Source organism: Carettochelys insculpta, chromosome 3 (assembly GCF_033958435.1).
Source record: "Carettochelys insculpta isolate YL-2023 chromosome 3, ASM3395843v1, whole genome shotgun sequence".
Lineage (NCBI taxonomy): Eukaryota > Metazoa > Chordata > Testudines > Carettochelyidae > Carettochelys > Carettochelys insculpta.
Window position 1 is genome coordinate 54,718,569 of NC_134139.1, and position 17,609 is coordinate 54,736,177.

General features: G+C 43.9%; 1 protein-coding gene across 1 annotated transcript; it reads left to right on the forward strand.

The window, feature by feature from the left end:
• The first annotated feature begins 2,330 nt into the window (after window positions 1–2,330).
• SDE2 (SDE2 telomere maintenance homolog) lies at window positions 2,331–16,953 on the forward strand. The gene is made up of 7 exons (XM_074988588.1): window positions 2,331–2,489; window positions 4,374–4,491; window positions 9,084–9,195; window positions 9,754–9,923; window positions 10,796–10,907; window positions 11,703–12,063; window positions 14,865–16,953. Exons 1-7 carry the CDS (start codon window positions 2,379–2,381, stop codon window positions 15,078–15,080), a joined length of 1,200 nt encoding a protein of 399 aa, XP_074844689.1. The 5' UTR covers window positions 2,331–2,378; the 3' UTR covers window positions 15,081–16,953.
• The last annotated feature ends 656 nt before the right edge of the window (window positions 16,954–17,609 follow it).

Below are 17,609 nucleotides of genomic sequence, written 5' to 3' on the forward strand. Positions count from 1 at the left end.
TCCAAAGCAGAAACTGAGCTGGTGCTTAAAAGCTAGAAACCATGTTAAAACTATTTTAATACAGTAAACCCCTCAATTTAATGGACCCTGATATAACGGACTTCGGAAATAACGAACGCTGTCTGCCAGGCCTCCCACCCGCCCACTATAAAGAAATGCCGGAGAATCATCAGAGCTGCCACCAAAGCTGGAGGAGCTGCTGGAGCAGCTGGGGCCACAAGGGCTGGAGGGGGCCACCACGTGGGTGGACTGTGGCTGCGTGCAGGAGCTCTCCTTCCCCAGCCCTGTGTGTACATAGCATGTCAGCCCCTGGCCACTTCTGCCTGCAATGGCGCTGAGCAACAGCCATGGTGTCAGAGGCTACTGCCTTCTGGCAGGCTGGGAGCAGCCATGCTCTACCTTTGTGCTGGCAGTTCAGAACAGGGGGCTGGAGGAGCTGCAGTGCTGAGACCTGCAGGAGGTAGAAGGAGCCAGGCCAGCATTCAGTTTCTCTCCTGGTAATTTGGAGAGGGAGATGGAGGTATTAGAGGAAAAATGGGGCAGGCGGGGCAGGGAAGAGAGGGGGCAGAGGACAGGAGAGAGTGATGGGCTGGGAAGGTCAGTGCATCATCATACAGTCTAACCATTTGGATATAACGGACTTTCAGTATTAACAGACACCCCTTCCCCCCATTAGTCCACTAAATTGAGGGTTTACTGTATTATTTTGTGCAAGAAAGGTATTAAAAGAAGACAATACTTTCAGCAGTTTCTCTAGCTGTCAAACTTCTACCAGTTACCCTCTGGAACCTCATCTGAGGTGAAAGGCTGACTACCCCCAGAAGCTATATTTCACATATTTTAATGAATAAAATTGTTTCACACCTACTATAATTTCCTGGACCATCCAAAGAATATTGAGATCTGTAATTCTTCACCAGTCCAGGATTTGGACTTTTTTGTCACTTCCACCACAGTAGTAAGGAATGACTGGGGCTGGTAGGAGAAGGGAGTCAGGAGAAGAGTGTGGGGAGGGGCGTGTGGAGGCACCCAATTTAGTGATTTAACTTCTGGTGGAAGACTAGGGGGGCAGCACACCTCCTGAGCGCTACCCCAAGACACCTCTGATGGTGGTTTGAAATGCCTTGGAGTTGCCAAAGTCAAATATTTGAAAATTGTCACTGGAGCAAAAAAGCTCATGAGATGGGCTTGTAAAAGTCCTATTTTAAAAAGAAACAGTTGGGTTGCTACTTCTATTTGCTTTTCCAGTGCTGAGACTTTCGGGCATGGTGTCCCAAACTGCGGGGTCCTGAAGAAATTCCAGGGGGGGCGTGAAGCATCCCAGCACCCCCGTCATACTCTGCACCCAAAGAAAAAGCTGGCCTTTGCTTTCATTTCTCAGCCTGTGCCATTTTACATGGGCAACCTGGTGCAGTCGCCTTAAAATGCAGGCAGATGGCAAAGACCTGCATAGAGCTAGCTGCCTCCTGCAAAGGGGAGTGAGTGTGGGTTGGTGAAGGGATGTGGGAGGAGAATGGGGTTAGATGGGGACTGGGGGTACCTGGCTTGTGGAAGAGGGATGGAATCAGTAGGGGACTGGGGGTGCCTGGCTTTGGGGGAGGGGAGGAGTAAGGTTTGGGCAGGGGGGCTCGAGCAGCAGCTTGCTGGGCTCTTGGGGCTTGGGCAGCTGGCCCTGGCATCGTGGGGCTTGAGCAGCTCAGGCTGGCGGGTGGGTGGCTATCCCCAGCAGTGCAGGGTTTGGTCAGCTTAGATGGGCAGCCTGGCCAGCTGGGGCTTCGACAGGCACCCACAAAGGGCCAAGAAGAACAATTTTTGCTTATTTTTCCTTGCAAATAACATTTTTATACCAAGTTTTTGTGTTTATTTTAAATTAGAGATTGAATTTTTTGTTGGGGGGGGGTCGGATGACGGTAGAGAAGAGGTGGGAGGGGTTTCCCAAAATCAAAAGCAGGGCGTGATGCTGAAAAGTTTGCGAACCACGACTTTAGCGTCATGCTCTCAAACTGCCCCTTAGTCGCCGGGTGTAAGCAGCTCGCTGAGTGAAAGCGCTGCCTCTCGCGCCACAAGCCGAGCATTCAAACCACCTCAGCACCCAATAGTGCGGGAAGCCGGAGAGAACGCGCGCGGTCAGCGGAGCATTCCACCCGCCCCGTCGTCATGGGAACGCAAAGGTCAGAGCGGCAGCAGCGACTACGCCCTTCCGGCTACCAGAGCTCCGCCCTCCTGTATCGGCCTCCTCCAGGCCTGCCCCGCCTGCGCAGAGCGAGCGGCGCCCCGGCTCGCCACGTGACGGGCGTGTCGCTTCGACGTCATCAACGCGTGCCGCGCCGGTCGGCTAGTCGTCCGCTCTCGGCTCGACCCTGGTAGAGCGGGTGGTGATGGCGTTGCTGGTGCGGGACCCGGACACTTCCCGAGCGCAGTTAGTGCCACTGCCCCCCGGCGGTGGCGGCTCGGTGCGGGACTGGCTCCGTAGTCACTGCCGGGCACAGGTAGGAGGGGGCAGCTGGGGCGGCGCCGAGCCCCTGCTCGGGAGCTCCCGGAGAAGGAGGAAGAAGAATGTCATGTCGATGTGGTCCCTGGGATTTTGTTTTTGTTCTCAGCCCCTGGGATCTGCTAGAGGCGCTGGCGGTGCTGCTGCACCCCCGGCTGGAAGAGGGCCCCGTTAGGTACTGGGCTTTCGGTTTGGTTTAAGAGCTCTCAACACCCCCATTGTAAAAATCGTTCCAGCCTCCCTGGGCACGTCCACTGCCTAGTGTCTTGCCCTTGCTGGTGGATCATTTGCTTTGCTACAAAACGTGCACACATGTGTAATAGTTTTTACTATCCTGCTACTGGCTTTTATATGCAAACTAAAAAATCTCTCTACCTACAATCAGTGCTTTTTTTCACTAGAAAAAGGTGCTGGAACTTAAGCCCCAAACCATTCCTCCCACCCCATGCCACGGTGGCTTGGGAGTTTGGGGATTAAGGGAACTTTCAAGTTGTGCAGGTACTTCTAAGTTCCAATGATAATGCGGAGGCAGCGGTGAGAACGTGCGGGGGTTGGGAGGTTGGTTTGAAACAAGTAGAGGTACGAGACAAGGAGATCCAATATCACCAGGTATCTTCATTGCACATCTGGAAAGAGTGATGGACAAGATCAAGGAAGAGATAGAAGGGATATCTGTGCATGGGAAAAGAGTTAACAACTTGAGGTTTGTGGGTGATATAGTTATCATTGAGGAAGATGAGGAGAAGCTAGCAAAAATGGTGCAGGTGTTAAATGAAGAAGGGAAGTGGTATGGACTGATTATGAACATCAATAAAACAAAAACAATGGTATTTGGAGATAAGGAAATAGGAAGGAAGATCAGTGTGGGTGGTATTGAACTAGAAAATGTAGAGAAGTTCACGTATCTGGGGGACAACAATAACGTATGATCTAGACTGTAGGAAGGAAATAGTGACTAGAATAGCGAAAGCAAGAGCGAGTTTGAAGGCGATGGATGAGATCTGGAGAAGCAAAGCAATTAGCTCAAGAACAAAGCTGGGTGTCTTGCAAACGTGTTCAGCAGCTTGTACGGGTGTGAGACGGGTGATAATGAAAGATTCAAAAAGAAGAGTATTGGTGTTTGAAAGTTGTTGTTATAGAAAGATTCTGAGAATAGGATGGATGCAGAAGGTCACCAATGAGGAATTTTATAGGAAGATACAGCCGAAAGAGAACCTGCTGCAGAAGGTTATAAAACAGAAGCTACAACTATTTGGACATATTTGCAGAATGAACAACGAACGAAAAATCAAGACCCTAGTATTCAGCATAATGGTTCGAATAGGAGAGGCAGACCCCACAGAGAATGGGTAGATGATGTAGTAGATTGGTGCAGAGCTAGTCTACAGAAACTAAGCCACTCTGCACTGGATAGGAAAAGATGGAAGGAAATAGAGAGGCATCAGACACCAGCGGGCGCTGAGCTCACAGTTATTGATGATGGCTACGGTGCTTGCCGCCACTTCAAAGTTAGCAACTTCGAAGTTCATGAGGTGGGAATTATGCTAATGAGGCACTGCATATGCAGCACAATACCTCATTGCTATTCACCAGGCTGATTAGCATTACCCCCTTCAAAGGAGGGGGCTGGTGTAGATGAGCCCTACATGTTGCATAATGCATTTTAACAGTGTCACTATTTGCAGGTGAATCTGAACTTCTCTGTAAGCACCTATAACCTTCATATAAGACTATACATATGGAATAAATGTTTGAAGTCTCAGAAAGCTTCTGCGTTTTTAATTTCTTTTTAAAAAGGAGGCAAAAGCCCTTCTCCTTTTATTGTATCCTTAAAATGGGTTACCCAGATTGATAAAAATTGATTGACTGTTGTTATTTCTAGGGCATTCCTGAGGACAGTTTCTATGTGAAATGTAATGGAAGACTGGTTAGCACTGAAGACTTGCTACAGGATGGTGCTGTTTATAGTCTGGAGCCAAGACTTTGTGGTGGAAAAGGAGGTTAGTTCCTTATGCTGCTTTTGAACTATATAGCATTGGAAAAAATCTAAAATTTGTATTAGAGTAAAGGGTAAAATTTCAAAGACTAAGACATGTAAGAATCTAAACTTTTATGACAATCAACAGGAGTTAGTGTCTTCAGTCACTTAGATGATTTTGAAGCATTTACTCTAAACTATACGCTATGGAGGTTTAGGTTATTTTTTTCCGTAGTAAACTTGTGAATTCAGCCCCTCTGCTCTCTGATTTGCTCACCGTGATAATAATTTTTCTGGTTTGTCAACCTTGATTACTGTTTTTGGTTCTCTGTGCCTTAAATATTGAGTCTGTTGTGGTATGGCTATGATCTGAAGAAGTGGGTCTGTCCCACGAAAGCTCATTACCTAATAAATTATTTTGTTAGTATTTAAAGTGCTACTGAACTGCTTTTTTGTTTTGATGGAAAAATCCAGTATCCTGTCATTCAAAGTTTCCACAATCATAAAACTCACAGAATCTCCCATATGCCATGCAGTCTTGCTCCAGCATTGAAGCTTTTATTATTTTTTTAAATAGGTCTAGATTTTATGATTATAAAAACGTGAAGTGAGTGTAATTGATGCACTGTTAGTTTCCTGAGTCTGCCATGCAGAAAGTCTGAAATTTTACCTGTGGAACCTAAACTTGACCATTTAAATGTCAGAATAGTGTTTCTGCTGAAGTAATTATCAGCGAAAGGTTCAGCTGTAATGTGTTTCTCTCTCAAACTCATATTGTCTGTCTGCCCTTTAAGTTTCAAAAGACCCAGCTGCCACTTCACTGTCAATAACTGCACAAAAAGTTTTGTATCAATTAAAAATATGCACTTCTTTGAAACACTGAAATGTAGGCAAATTATACAACTGAATTTTAATAACAAAATAAAACAGGTTACTGAACTAATTATATTTGAGACATAAAGGCTTCCATTTTAAAATGTTAAGTAAATTTCCCCAGCATTTTCCATCTGTATGCCACAGAAATCAAGGGTCTTTTTTTCTGATTTTTTTTTTTCTAATTTTCCTTAAGATGACTGGCTACTAGTGTCTATTTATAACTTAGGCTATGTCTACACTTTAGGAGAAACTTTGAAATGGCCGTGCTAATCAAAGAATACTAATGAGGTGTTGAAATGAATATTCAGGGCCTCACTAGCAGTCAGTGGCACTTCAAAAGAGCCGCGTTTCACTTGCTCGCAGCTTGTCTGCATGGGAGTCCTTTTTGAAAGGACCCCAAAGACGTTGAAAATCCCTATCAGCTGATAGGAAGAAGGGGATTTTGATGTTTGCAGGGTCCTTTCAAAAAGGACACCCCCACCCCATGTGGACGAGTCGCACGCGAGCGAAACATGGCACTTTCAAAATGCCGCGGCTGGCAGCATGCTAATGAGGCGCTGAATATTCATTTCAGCACCTCATTAGCATTCTTCAGTTTGGCCATTAGCATGGCCCTTTCAAGTTTTTCCTAAGTATAGACATAGCTTCCGTGTCATGCCTGCTAACTTCTACTCTACTGTGACAATCTAATGTGCATCATTCTGTGTTGTCTAGTTTGCCATTGGAGTCCTGCTGGAGGGGCTGGTCAGCTAAATAGTGTTTTTCAAAATGATATTATAGTTGGCCTTCACAAGTACCACTGTTGTTTAGGTTTTAAAATAAATATGGGGGGTAAAACAAGACACTCTGTGACAAGCTGCATCCTCTACAGATGTGAGCCTGTGAAGGCCTGCTTAATGGTCCCATTTGGCTCTAAATCAGGCTCAGGTACAGAGAAACTGAAAAGTTTATGCTTGGACTTGGAAACATGCCATTGCCTTCAGCTGGACTAAAATGAGATCCAGGTTTAGAAAACAGCTCTTTATACTCCGGGATATAACAGCCAGGGAAATCTATAATAAGCAACGTCCCCAGAACTGTCTGCTTGGAATCGGCTTTGCAAAATTCTCTTCACCTATGGTTAGGGTGACCATCCATCCTGTTTTTGGGATGCCAAAAACACGTCCCTACTTATTTTAAAAAAGGGACTAATTGTCCTGTATTTTCCACCAGCAGCTTAGCTGCCAGCCCGGGAGCAGGGAGCCCCCAGATAAGCCTACTTTCCCCTTCCCCAGGGCTTGGGGAAGCGGGGGGATCGTGGGCGGCTGCACTATCCCTGCTGCTTCCCTGGGGCTCAGAGAGGGTGGGGGGAAGCGTCACAGCTGCCCTGTCCTTGTCACTCGGGGAAGGCGGAGGGGAAACATCGTGGCTCTCCAGTCCCTGCCGCTCCCCAGGGCTCCTGGGAGCGCTGGGGCGCTGCCGTGGTTCAGAGCTCAGGGAGGACGGCATCTGCTTGGAGGAACTGGGAGGAGCCACCCCTCCCAGCATGTGTCCCTGTCCTGTGTTTGGGAGGTATGTTCGCCCTACCTATGGTCATAGTTTGTTTTAATAGTTGATTGAAAAAGTGACTATCTTACTAGAAGGAGGGATGTCTGGCTTGTTATATTTTCATAGCACTTTTTTCAAGGCTTCTTTAAAGGATATTCAGGAATTCTGGTACAGTTTTGTTCAACTGCATCTCTTCACAGTAGTTAGGTAAGTATTTTCCCTAACTGGTGAGGGGATGGGATGGAGACAGAAGAAAAGTGACATGGCAAGAGCGAGTCAGTGGTAGAAGTTCAAGTAGAATTCTAACATTACTGGGTCTCCACCCGATTACATTGTCTTATGTGACTGCTTCAGTTGGGTAGTTAATTTTGCTGGCATTTCTGCAAAATCCATACTTTACCCTACAGAAATCACTCTCTGTCCCAGTGTGGATGTTCTCACTATATGGGTGTCATGACAATGATCCCACTGGGAGCTCTGGCTAGATAAGAGTGGTCCTGATGTGAAAAAAATTGAGAACCACTGCTCTAGAGGCTTCTAGTCCCCAGTGGTATCAGAATACAGATTCTAGAGATATCAGTAGCTCAGTAATTCAGCTGGCCTGACTTCAGGAGAGCTAGATATAAAATAATACTTACTTACTTGAACCCTTGTGTGGAGCATAGGTCATCTACAAGTCTCCTCCACTTTACTCTCTTGGGGCAAAACCTCCAGCTGACTCCAGGAGTACCCCAGTTGTTGTCCTTCATTCTCAGCAGATCTTCTTCACATTGTCCAAGGTCTTCCTCTTTTGCATTTTCCTTGAGGGTTCCATTTGAAAGCTTGATGGACTATGCTGGATGATGGTTTTCTGAGAGTGTGGCCTCGCCATCCCCACTTTCTTTCCTTGATTTGAATGTCAGTTGGTTCGTGTCCTGTTCTGTTCCACAGCTCCTCATTTGTGACAAAGACTTGCCATTTGATGTGAAGGCTGTACCCTAGCCATCTGTTTATGAATGTGTGTAGCTTGTGATCTGAAGACTTTTTAGTACACTAGGTCTTGAATCCATACAAGAGCACACTCTTCATGTTTGTGTTGAAGATCTGCAATTTCGTCTTCCCAGATATTATTCTTGACCTGTATATTGGATGGAGAGTCTTGAATGCAGCTGTTGCTTTCCCTATCCTGGCACTGATATCCTTTTCTGTTCCTCACTCTCTGCCAATAATACTCCCTAAGTAGGTGAACTGCTCCACATCTTCCAGGTCACCCCCCCCCCAGTGTAGTGATGGTGGGTGTTGTATTGTTGATCTTCGTTATCTTGGGCTACAGTTACATTACAGCGCTCTGTCAACAGAAGTCACCGTCGAGTTTTCCCAACAAAATTTCTGGTGACAGAGTGCAGCCACATGCAAAAGCCTATCAGGGGAGCACTCAGTTCTGTTGACAGCAGCTGGACTGCCCGGCTGCTCTCTTGACCAAACAGGCACCTGGAAGCAGAGTGGACAGGACCTCCAATTGTCTTGGATGCCCTGTCTGTTGAGAGAGGCTCCCCCCAACCCCTGGGCAGCCACATAGCATTTTTGTCGACAGAATCTGTTGACAGGAGCGTTCTGCCTCAAACCTATGAGGCAGAATGCTGCCAGCAAAAGTGCTGCGTTTTGTCTAGATATTGTCGACAAAATGCATTTTATGGGTACACACTTCATGAGGTTTGTTGACAAAACCAGGGTTTTGCTGGCAAAACTTGCTAGTGTAACTGTAGACAAAATCTTTCCCTTATTAATGCTCAGTCCAGTCATTGAGGCAGTTTTGTCTAGCGTTGTGACCTTTTCTTCAATGCTTTCATGTCGGTGTGAAAGGAGGGCGACATCATCAGCAAAAAAGTTAGTTTAAACTTATTTATACCTTGAATCCCTCTCTTTGACCTGATGTTTGAGACATTCAGATCAGTAATGTAATTTATCACATTGTATCTGCAAATACATACCGCTCACCTTTGACTTCAGTTATACTGAGAGAATTCAAGGAGCTATAATTTCTGTGTAGCTTTCCTCTCCAGTGGTGAGACTAACAAAGTTTTTATTTCTCCAGCATGCTATCATTGGGTGACATGATCTTTATTTATTGGAATGCGGGGAGGAAGGGAAATAGTTTTTTAAAAATTGTAATGGCCCTAATCTTGTGGGTCTCCTTATCTCAGCTTGTAAGTGACTTCCGGTAATTTTCAGGTTTTGGGTCTATGCTCCGAGCACTTGGTGCGCAGATTGAAAAGACAACGAATCGGGAGGCTTGTCGAGATCTTAGTGGAAGGAGACTACGAGATGTTAACCACGAAAAAGCGTGAGAAATTTACTTTGTGAGAAATCATTCTAGAATACAATCTTTTATTGTTAAAAGATATCAGATAAGAGGTGTTGTAGTCAGAATAATTGAACATGGATATTAAAACTGTTAGCTCTTTGAAACCCTTGCCCATAACATGGATATAATTTTTAAAGCATACAGCTGGTACAAATTAAAAGTGACTGTACTTCATTCTGTTTGACATTCTTGTCTGCACCATTATGTTTCTCATGGAATAGAAGAATATTCTCATGCAACAGAAAAATTATAGGATCCTCAAAGCACACCAGCTGCAGCTATTGGTCAGTGATATTCACCCATCTTTGGAGCCCATAATTAGTTTGTTTTGCATTAATACTTTCTTCCCTCCTGTAGTGAAATTACCAAGAGTTGCTGCTGGGTGCTTTTTTCTTTTTTTTTTTTTTTTTTTTTTTTTAAATGACTAACTCCCTTATTTCCTCTCCTCTTCCTTTTTCGTTCTCTGTCTCTGGGTGAAATCATTGTTAGATTGAAATGACTAATTGGTTTCTATTTTCTGGACCTTTTTCTTTGTAGAATGGCTGAATGGGTTAAGCAGCAAGCAGAGCGAGAAGCGGAAAAAGAACAAAGACGTCTGGAAAGGTTGCAACGTAAACTTGCAGAACCAAAGCACTTTTTCACTAATCCAGACTACGAGCAACAGTGTCATGAGATGGCTGAACGGCTAGAGGATTCAGTCCTTAAAGGTACTTCTGAGCACATGGAATGACCCCTTTAAAGAATAATTATCAGTCAGCATGGGACTGTTTTTTCAATCATAGCTTATTAAAATATGGTTGTTTCAATTGACACTATTTGAGAAGTTGTTACTGATCTTAAATATTGTGAGGTACATCTCAGTTTCATTTGGGTGAAATAGACCAATTTTGACTTCTAAAGAAGACCAATGGAGTTAGGTTTTCCTCCTTTGAATAACATTAATTGGAATATTGTACAAAGAACTTGCAACACAGATATACATGATATATATGTTTATACCAAGGTAATCGACAGGTAGGCTACATGAGTCCCAGGTCGTCAGCAGTTCTGTCCGGAATTCTCTGTCAATGGTAACAGGAGTTTAACAGTAAGAATTGTATGACCTTTTTTCAATAAAAACATCAGAATAACAAATATTACCTAGAGTTAAGAAATTTTAATAAATGTCTGGATTATACGGGAGTTCTTTGCAGGTATTTGTTTAGGCAATGATTACTACCCTGTTGGGAGGTTCAGTCGGGCACCTCCTGGCCTACTGAACCTCCCTTCACCTCAGATGGCCTCCGTTTAAAATTCAGAGTTGACATTCTGCTCCCGTGGGAAACTTTTTGCTGCTTCTGCCTGTTCTTAGTATATTGGAAAGACTTCACTCTCTGCGGGTCTCATTTCAATATCTTTCACCATTACTGAAAAACACCATTGTAAGTATTTATGGAACTTAGCTGGAACCATAGGGCACCCTTTTCTCCTTTTAAAACTCTAAGAAGCTGCTCAGTCTTTTTACTTGGATGTGGTTATCTCTTAACAACCTAATACAGAGTAGAATAAATCTGCAAAGATACTGTATTTTGTTTTTTAGGAATGCAGGCTTCTTCCAGTAAGATGGTGTCTCCAGAAGCCAGTGATTCTAGGAAACGCCCAAATGAATCTGAAAAGAATGGAGCCAAATTTGGGAAAAGGAAATGTTTTTGGTGAGTGCTATGGCTTGAACTACCTTTGTAAAGGATAAGAAAAGCAATAGATAATTACCCAGGGGAAATGATTTTTTTTAGTAGTAATAAATAAAGTAAAATTAAAGGGGTTTTTAAAATAAAATGCCCTTTTAACTAATCACCAATAAAAGTCACACACTAAGCACTCCCAGGAACATTGGTACCACTATTTTTCAGAAACTAAAGAAATCTTTCTGAAGGAATTTTAACCACTCTTTTCTTTCCCTCATATTGCTTCATGTCCTGGTGCCTCCTGCTGACCCTACCCTCATCCATATTCATCTGGATAATTAAACTGGGCTCAGCCTTTTCTACTATATATAACCTGAAGAATTTTTTGACGCCATTCATCTTCTCACACTGTCGTTCGTTCATCTTTCATAAAGAAAACAGTGGGAGAATTATAAATTGTTTTGTTCTTTTAACAAAATGAGTTTTTAAATGTCATTTTTTCAAATGATGAGCTAGGATGGTTAGATGTACTAAAGATGCTCATGTAGCCAATGTTTTGCAACCTGGCAGCCGAGGATTTGTCTCATTCTTTACTAGGAGTGCTTTAGAAATTATATATGGCTCCTGAAGGAGTGCTTGGAGTTAGGTACAGTAACAGTGACTTGTACCCTTTTAATACCCTATGGGAGAATTTATATGGTCTGGAGACAAACCAGTGTAGTTCTCCTTTGTGAAGCTAGCACAGTGAGCCCTGTTGGCCAGGTGATGGGGGAAGTGAGTTTTTGATTAAAATAATTTTCATTAAAATGCTGTTTGGGACAGGATGGGAGTGGAAGGACTGGAGGATCCTGAGAGCTCAGATGATAGTGAAGATGATTCTGTTGCCACAGCAGAAGGTTGTTGGCAATCAACTGGCAGCCATGTTGAAAAGACTGAACTCCCAGATCAGTGTCCCAGTAGCTCAGAGGATTCCACTGGATGCACTTCAACCTCCAGTGCTCTTGAGAAATCACAAGAACAACTAGAAGATATTGGAAAAGATCTAGTAGACCAGGTACCTGAAGGTGGACAGGCTGAAACTCCAGCAGCTGATGAGCAAAAGGATGCAGCTAAAACCCTGAAGGATGGGGAGCAAGAAAATGTTCCAGGTTCTCAGCAGGAAACAAACCAGTTGCAAAACAAGGTAATATGTACTAACTGTGAACATCTAGAGATGGACATATTGCTTCTTTTTCCTCTGTGCTCATTGTCTAGCTATGGACCACTTTTTCCATCATCTGGTTAGCAAATGACCTATCATACTAATGTAAAGGACAACAACCAAAGTGCCTGGATCTAAAAACCACCTTGTCTTGACACATTTTGCGACCATTCTCGTTTCTATAGAATGATTAATGTGGGTGCTCAGCTCCTTATAGCAGCTCAAAACAATCCCCAAGCCACTGCATATAAAGCAAAATGCATTAGATATGCTAGTTCCTATAATGATCTGTATGCAGAAGTCACTTTCTGCACAGGGATCAAAGAGCAACTGGAATTCTTGAAGCAAGAATTCTAATGAGATATTGTCAAGTCAGTTTTTTAGCTTCCTGGAATATGTTCCTAGGCTCCTTGGAAAGGCAGCATCTCTTAGAAAAGAAGCTTTCCTTCTCTAAACTGCTCCGCATATGAGTTGCGCTGGCTCTTTTAATGGAGGACCAACAACTCTGACCTGTCTCAGGGAAGCACAGTAAATACAAACTGAACAGTGCAACTGTTTCCACTGTAAATCGATCTAGAGGAGATTGCAAAATATGTCAGACCTAAAAATCCTGGCAACTGCTATACTTTGCTTAGAACAGTGGTGTCCAAAAGAAATTTAACTGATCACCACAGGATGTCGTGCCCTCGCCCCATGTGTGGCAAATAGGAGGCATATTGGACACTGTGGGTTTAGAATACACTTTTATCTGCCAGAAGAGGTTTGCCTTCCAACATTTGGTGAGTGTGGATGTATATAGTGAGTTTGTTTGCCTTTTATAGTACTATTCATTCAGTAGAAGTATTCATAAAAATTTTAGCAGTGTGCCTGGGCTCCTGTAGGGGATGGTAACTAGAATGCTCCCTCAGTGGCTGTATTACCTCAGTATCATTTTGGCCATATACCTGTTGGTTGGTGATGTTAAATGATCATTATCCTAGTGTCTTGAGTCTTGTTAATTACCTTAAACCCACATCAGTATTAGCCTGATGGTGTCACTTTAACTCAACTGAAAAATCCCAGTGGTTAGGACAAGAAGAAGAATAATGAAAGGTACATCCTGCACTATGGGCTAAAAATGGCCGTGTACACCTAATAGAAACTAATTGTGAAAAGGGACCTTCACTGACACCTGTCTCTCAACCTCTGTGAGTTGAGCACTGGATCCGAACTGGTAAAACCTCAGATTGTAACTGGAGTGATGGATCATAGGGGCATGTTAGTCTCTGAGGCAACTGAATCCTAGCCCACTTAAGACTCTCTGGCTGTGGCCACACTTGGCCAAAACTTCTAAATGGCCGTGAATTGAATATTCAGCACCTCATTAGCATTTGCATACTGCTGACCATGGCGCTTTGAAAGTGCCGCTTTTGAATGCACACGGCTTGGCACAGCTACACGAGGGTCCTTTTCGAAAAGGAATAAGGGGATTTCATGGCTGCGCAGGGGTCCTTTTCAGCTGAGAGGAATAAGGGGATTTTGAAGTGCGGCATCCTTTCGAAAAGGATCCCCATGTAGCCGCGCTGAGCCACGCGCGTTGGAAAGCAGTGCTTTCGAAGCATCACAGCCGGCAGCATGCGAATGCTAATGAGGTGCTGAATATTCAATTCAGCGCCTCATTAGTATTCTTTGATTTGGCCATTAGCATGGCCGTTTCAAAGTTTTGGCCAAGTGTGGCCATAGCCCTAGAGTTTTGTTTTTTTTTTTTTTTCTCCCCTAAACACCTTTTTAAAAGACAATCTTTTGTCTGAGGTTCTTGTAATTTCAATGGGGTTGCAATAGAAATGTAGGCTGTCTCATTTGCCTTTTCAGTAGCAGGAGACTATTTCATCTTGGCTATATTCTAAATGAAGATGACCTTGTAGCTCTATGTCTTAGACAGTGGATGGATGGCCTGTGCCATAGTAAAATTTGCAGATTTTCCGCAGAACTGGGTGTTGAACTACTAAAATTCTAAGAACTTTATGTTCATAGGATTATTTTTCTGTAATTTCTGAGGAACAAGGTGATAACAGGTGACTTGTATTTTTATTTCAAGTTTGTTTATAAGCAAACTGTTAAACCCTGACCACTAATTTGGCTCATGGCAGGAGTGGCCAACCAGTTAGAGAGTAAGAGCCAAGGAGCCACATATTATATATTTTTGCATTTATAGGTATAATATATGGTTATATATCTATATAGATAATAAATCTAAATACAGATATATATAAAAAATAAATATATCATATGTAGCTCAATGCCCTCTCCCCTCCCCCAGAGCCAGGCATTCCCAGCCTCCTCCTGCTCTAACCCAGCGTCTAGGTCTCACTGGAGTCACTGCACTGCAACACATTTCTCCCTCCAGGTGCTGGGGCATGTGCACAGTGCGGCGGTGAGCAGTCTGGGCACGCGGCTCCAAGCAGGAGCTGCATTTCACTGATCAAAGAGCCACATGCGGCTCAAGAGCTGCAGGTTGGCCACCTCTGGGCCATGATAATTTGGCAGGATAACTCAAAAATATAGATACCTGTAGATAACAAAAAAGACCTATAAGTTACTGGACTTCAAGTTTAATTTTGAAAATATCCCATGAATCTATATATGTGTAACATGATTTGAAAGTGTTGGGATGAATTCCAAATAACACTGAGTAAATATCTTGTGTAAAATGAATTCTTGATGGAGACCAAATAAGCATTCTCCAAGAAGAGCATATTGTAAATCTGTTAAAACAGTAAATTCATTGCATGTTCTTTCTGCAGGAGCCTAGGCGAATAGACCTTCTGGCATTCAACTCTGCTGATGAGATAGAAGAGCTGGGATTAGAGACACTGAAGTTGGAACTGATGGCTCTGGGTCTGAAATGTGGAGGCACTTTACAGGAAAGAGCTGTGAGGCTTTTCTCAGTGAGAGGTCTGTCTAAAGACCAGATAGATCCATCCCTGTTTGCAAAGCCCTCTAAAGGGCAAAAGAAATAAAATGTGTTGATCTCTTTACATCTGCAGCCTTCAGGAAAAAACACAGCTTCTGTTCTGCTATCACTCTGTAACTTGTCCCTTGCAATTGATGTCTGTAGATACTTTGATTCCCATTTTTAATGATCTTAATAAAAGCATTGGTTGTTAACATAAAACACACAAGTAAGTTGCAAGTAGTAAGGGCTAAGTAGTAAAGGAAGCTAAAAATGTGAACAGCTACATTAAATCTTGTAATTAACAGTACATACCATATCCGAGGAGGGTGGGAGAAACACATTCAGAACACAGGATGCTTTCCAGAATGGAGGTTCAACACCCTGAGTACTCAATTGTCAACATCAAATTGAGTTAATACAGGATTACTAATCTGCTTTAATCTATAATCCACTTAACCCAAATATACCCTTCAAAGAGTGAAAATGTAGTTAAACATGATTCAGCCTTGAAAACTGAGGTCTGGCTGGAAAGTAAGAGGAAACTGTTGTATGGCTGTGTGGCAGGGCCTCCAGCCCCACGCCTGTTCTGAGGGCTTACACCCTATAGTCAGGCCTCCACAGCTTCCCTAGTCAGTTCAAAGATCAGGCAGACCTCCCTGGCCTAGTCAATCTTAGCAGGTCATGCTCCCCTTGTTTGGAGTCATGGGAGTAGGGGGCCCTGGGCCCCAGACCAGGACCCTGTCCCTAGTGGGGATGTCACCAGCTCAGTGAGGAATGCCTCCACAACAGTCTGAGCTCACTGGGACAGCCTTCTGGCTCCCTGCCCTGGCCGACTCTCTCCGGTCAAGGTGCATAGCACCACTCTGGCTGCTGCTGCTCCAGCCACTGCTGCTCTGCAGGCTTACTCCTGTTCCCCAAATTTAGGGCAGGAGTTCCTTCTTCCCTGGTGGCCAGCCCCAACTTGCTGGCTTTTCTGGCCTCTCTACCAGGCTTCAGCTGGAGCATGCCCACCAGGGTTGTGTGTGAGGGGCCTTCTCCACGCAGTAAGCCTGGTCCCCATCCTCTTGGCCAGTGCAGGGTTGGTACACCCCATCACAGGGTGACTTCAGATATGGATAAATATACTGTTTGTGAATTGGCTTGATGGTGCTGTCTGTTGTTAGTATAACAGGCTAATACAAGTAAAAACCTGGCTTTTGTACATGATGTGACTTTTGTACATGTGATTTATCAATGTAAATATGTTGTTTTATATGAAAAGCAGTTTAATAAAGAATCAACATATGAAGCTGTAGAAGAGACTGAATGGGGGAAAGAAGAAGGGAGTACTTGTATAAATATTTTTGAAGTAAGTAATATAAAAGGAGACAAATTAATTGGAAGACATTGTGGAGCAATAGTTTGTAGATTGATAAGAAATCTTCCTAATAAAAGCAGTGGAGGATGTTGTGCAGGGAACTGGATGAATCATTGCCATCATAGGTATTCATTGGAAGGCCAACGGCCACATGCTGCTGTGAATCTGGCAGTCTCCTGGCTGTTGCTTGATAACGAGTAGGATGTTTTCATGTCACCCTCCTATTTGTGAGTCCATTGATGGCTGATCAGCCCAATTCTGGAGCCGCAGGTCTTACCACGGAAGGGCAGGTGCTGGTAGCTGATGAGGGGCATGGGGCAGTTTTTGCTGCTCTTTTCTTATTCTCCACCTTTCCGCAGCTGCACTGTAGTGTTCCCTCGCAGGTCTTGCCACCCCCTCACAGATTACCACCACTGGGAATGGTCCTGAGCAAGGTTCTCTCAAGTGTCGACACCGAAGCTGCACTTCTTCATGTGTGCCTTCAGCACATCCCTATATCTCTTCGTCTGGTCCCCAGCACTCCTTCATCCTCCTTTCAACTTGGAAAAGAGAATCTGTTTTGGGAGGTGCTGATCAGACACCTGAACCACGTGATCAGGCCAGCGAATTTGTTGGTGAATGATAATGGCTTCAATGCTGGTCATGTTTGACTCTTCTAGGACGCTAGTGTTTGTGCACTTATCCTCCCAAGAGATATTTAGGTTCTTCTTCAAGGGGAATGAATTTTTTGGGGCAGCCAATCTTTGAGAGGATGGTCCACACGGCTCCATGATTGATTGAGATGAATGCTTTGGTTAGATCAATTAAACTCATGTAAAAGGCTCGGGTTTGTTCATCACATTTTTCTTGCAGTTGTCGGGCAGTGAAGATCACGTCTACTGTTCCTTGGAATGGTCAGCTGCCACACAGGGATTCTGGGAGAGAATTTCTTCTGAGAGTGGCAGGAGTTGGTTTAAACTTCCATTGACTTCAGTGGAGGTTTGTATAAAAAGATAGTAGGAGAGATCCCAAGAGTCATTTTTTTGCCTGTTGCTGGCTTCCATATATGTTCTTTACCATTTTTATGTCACTTCTGCATCGAAGTAGTAGAAACAAAGGAAACATCCTTTATGCAACAGATTGTTAACCAGTGGAATTGCATGCTGTCTTAGTGATTTCATGCAGCAGGTCTCTTATATACAACTGGATAACCAGACTTCCACAACTTAAACTTTGACTAAACTGCTGCTGATCCTG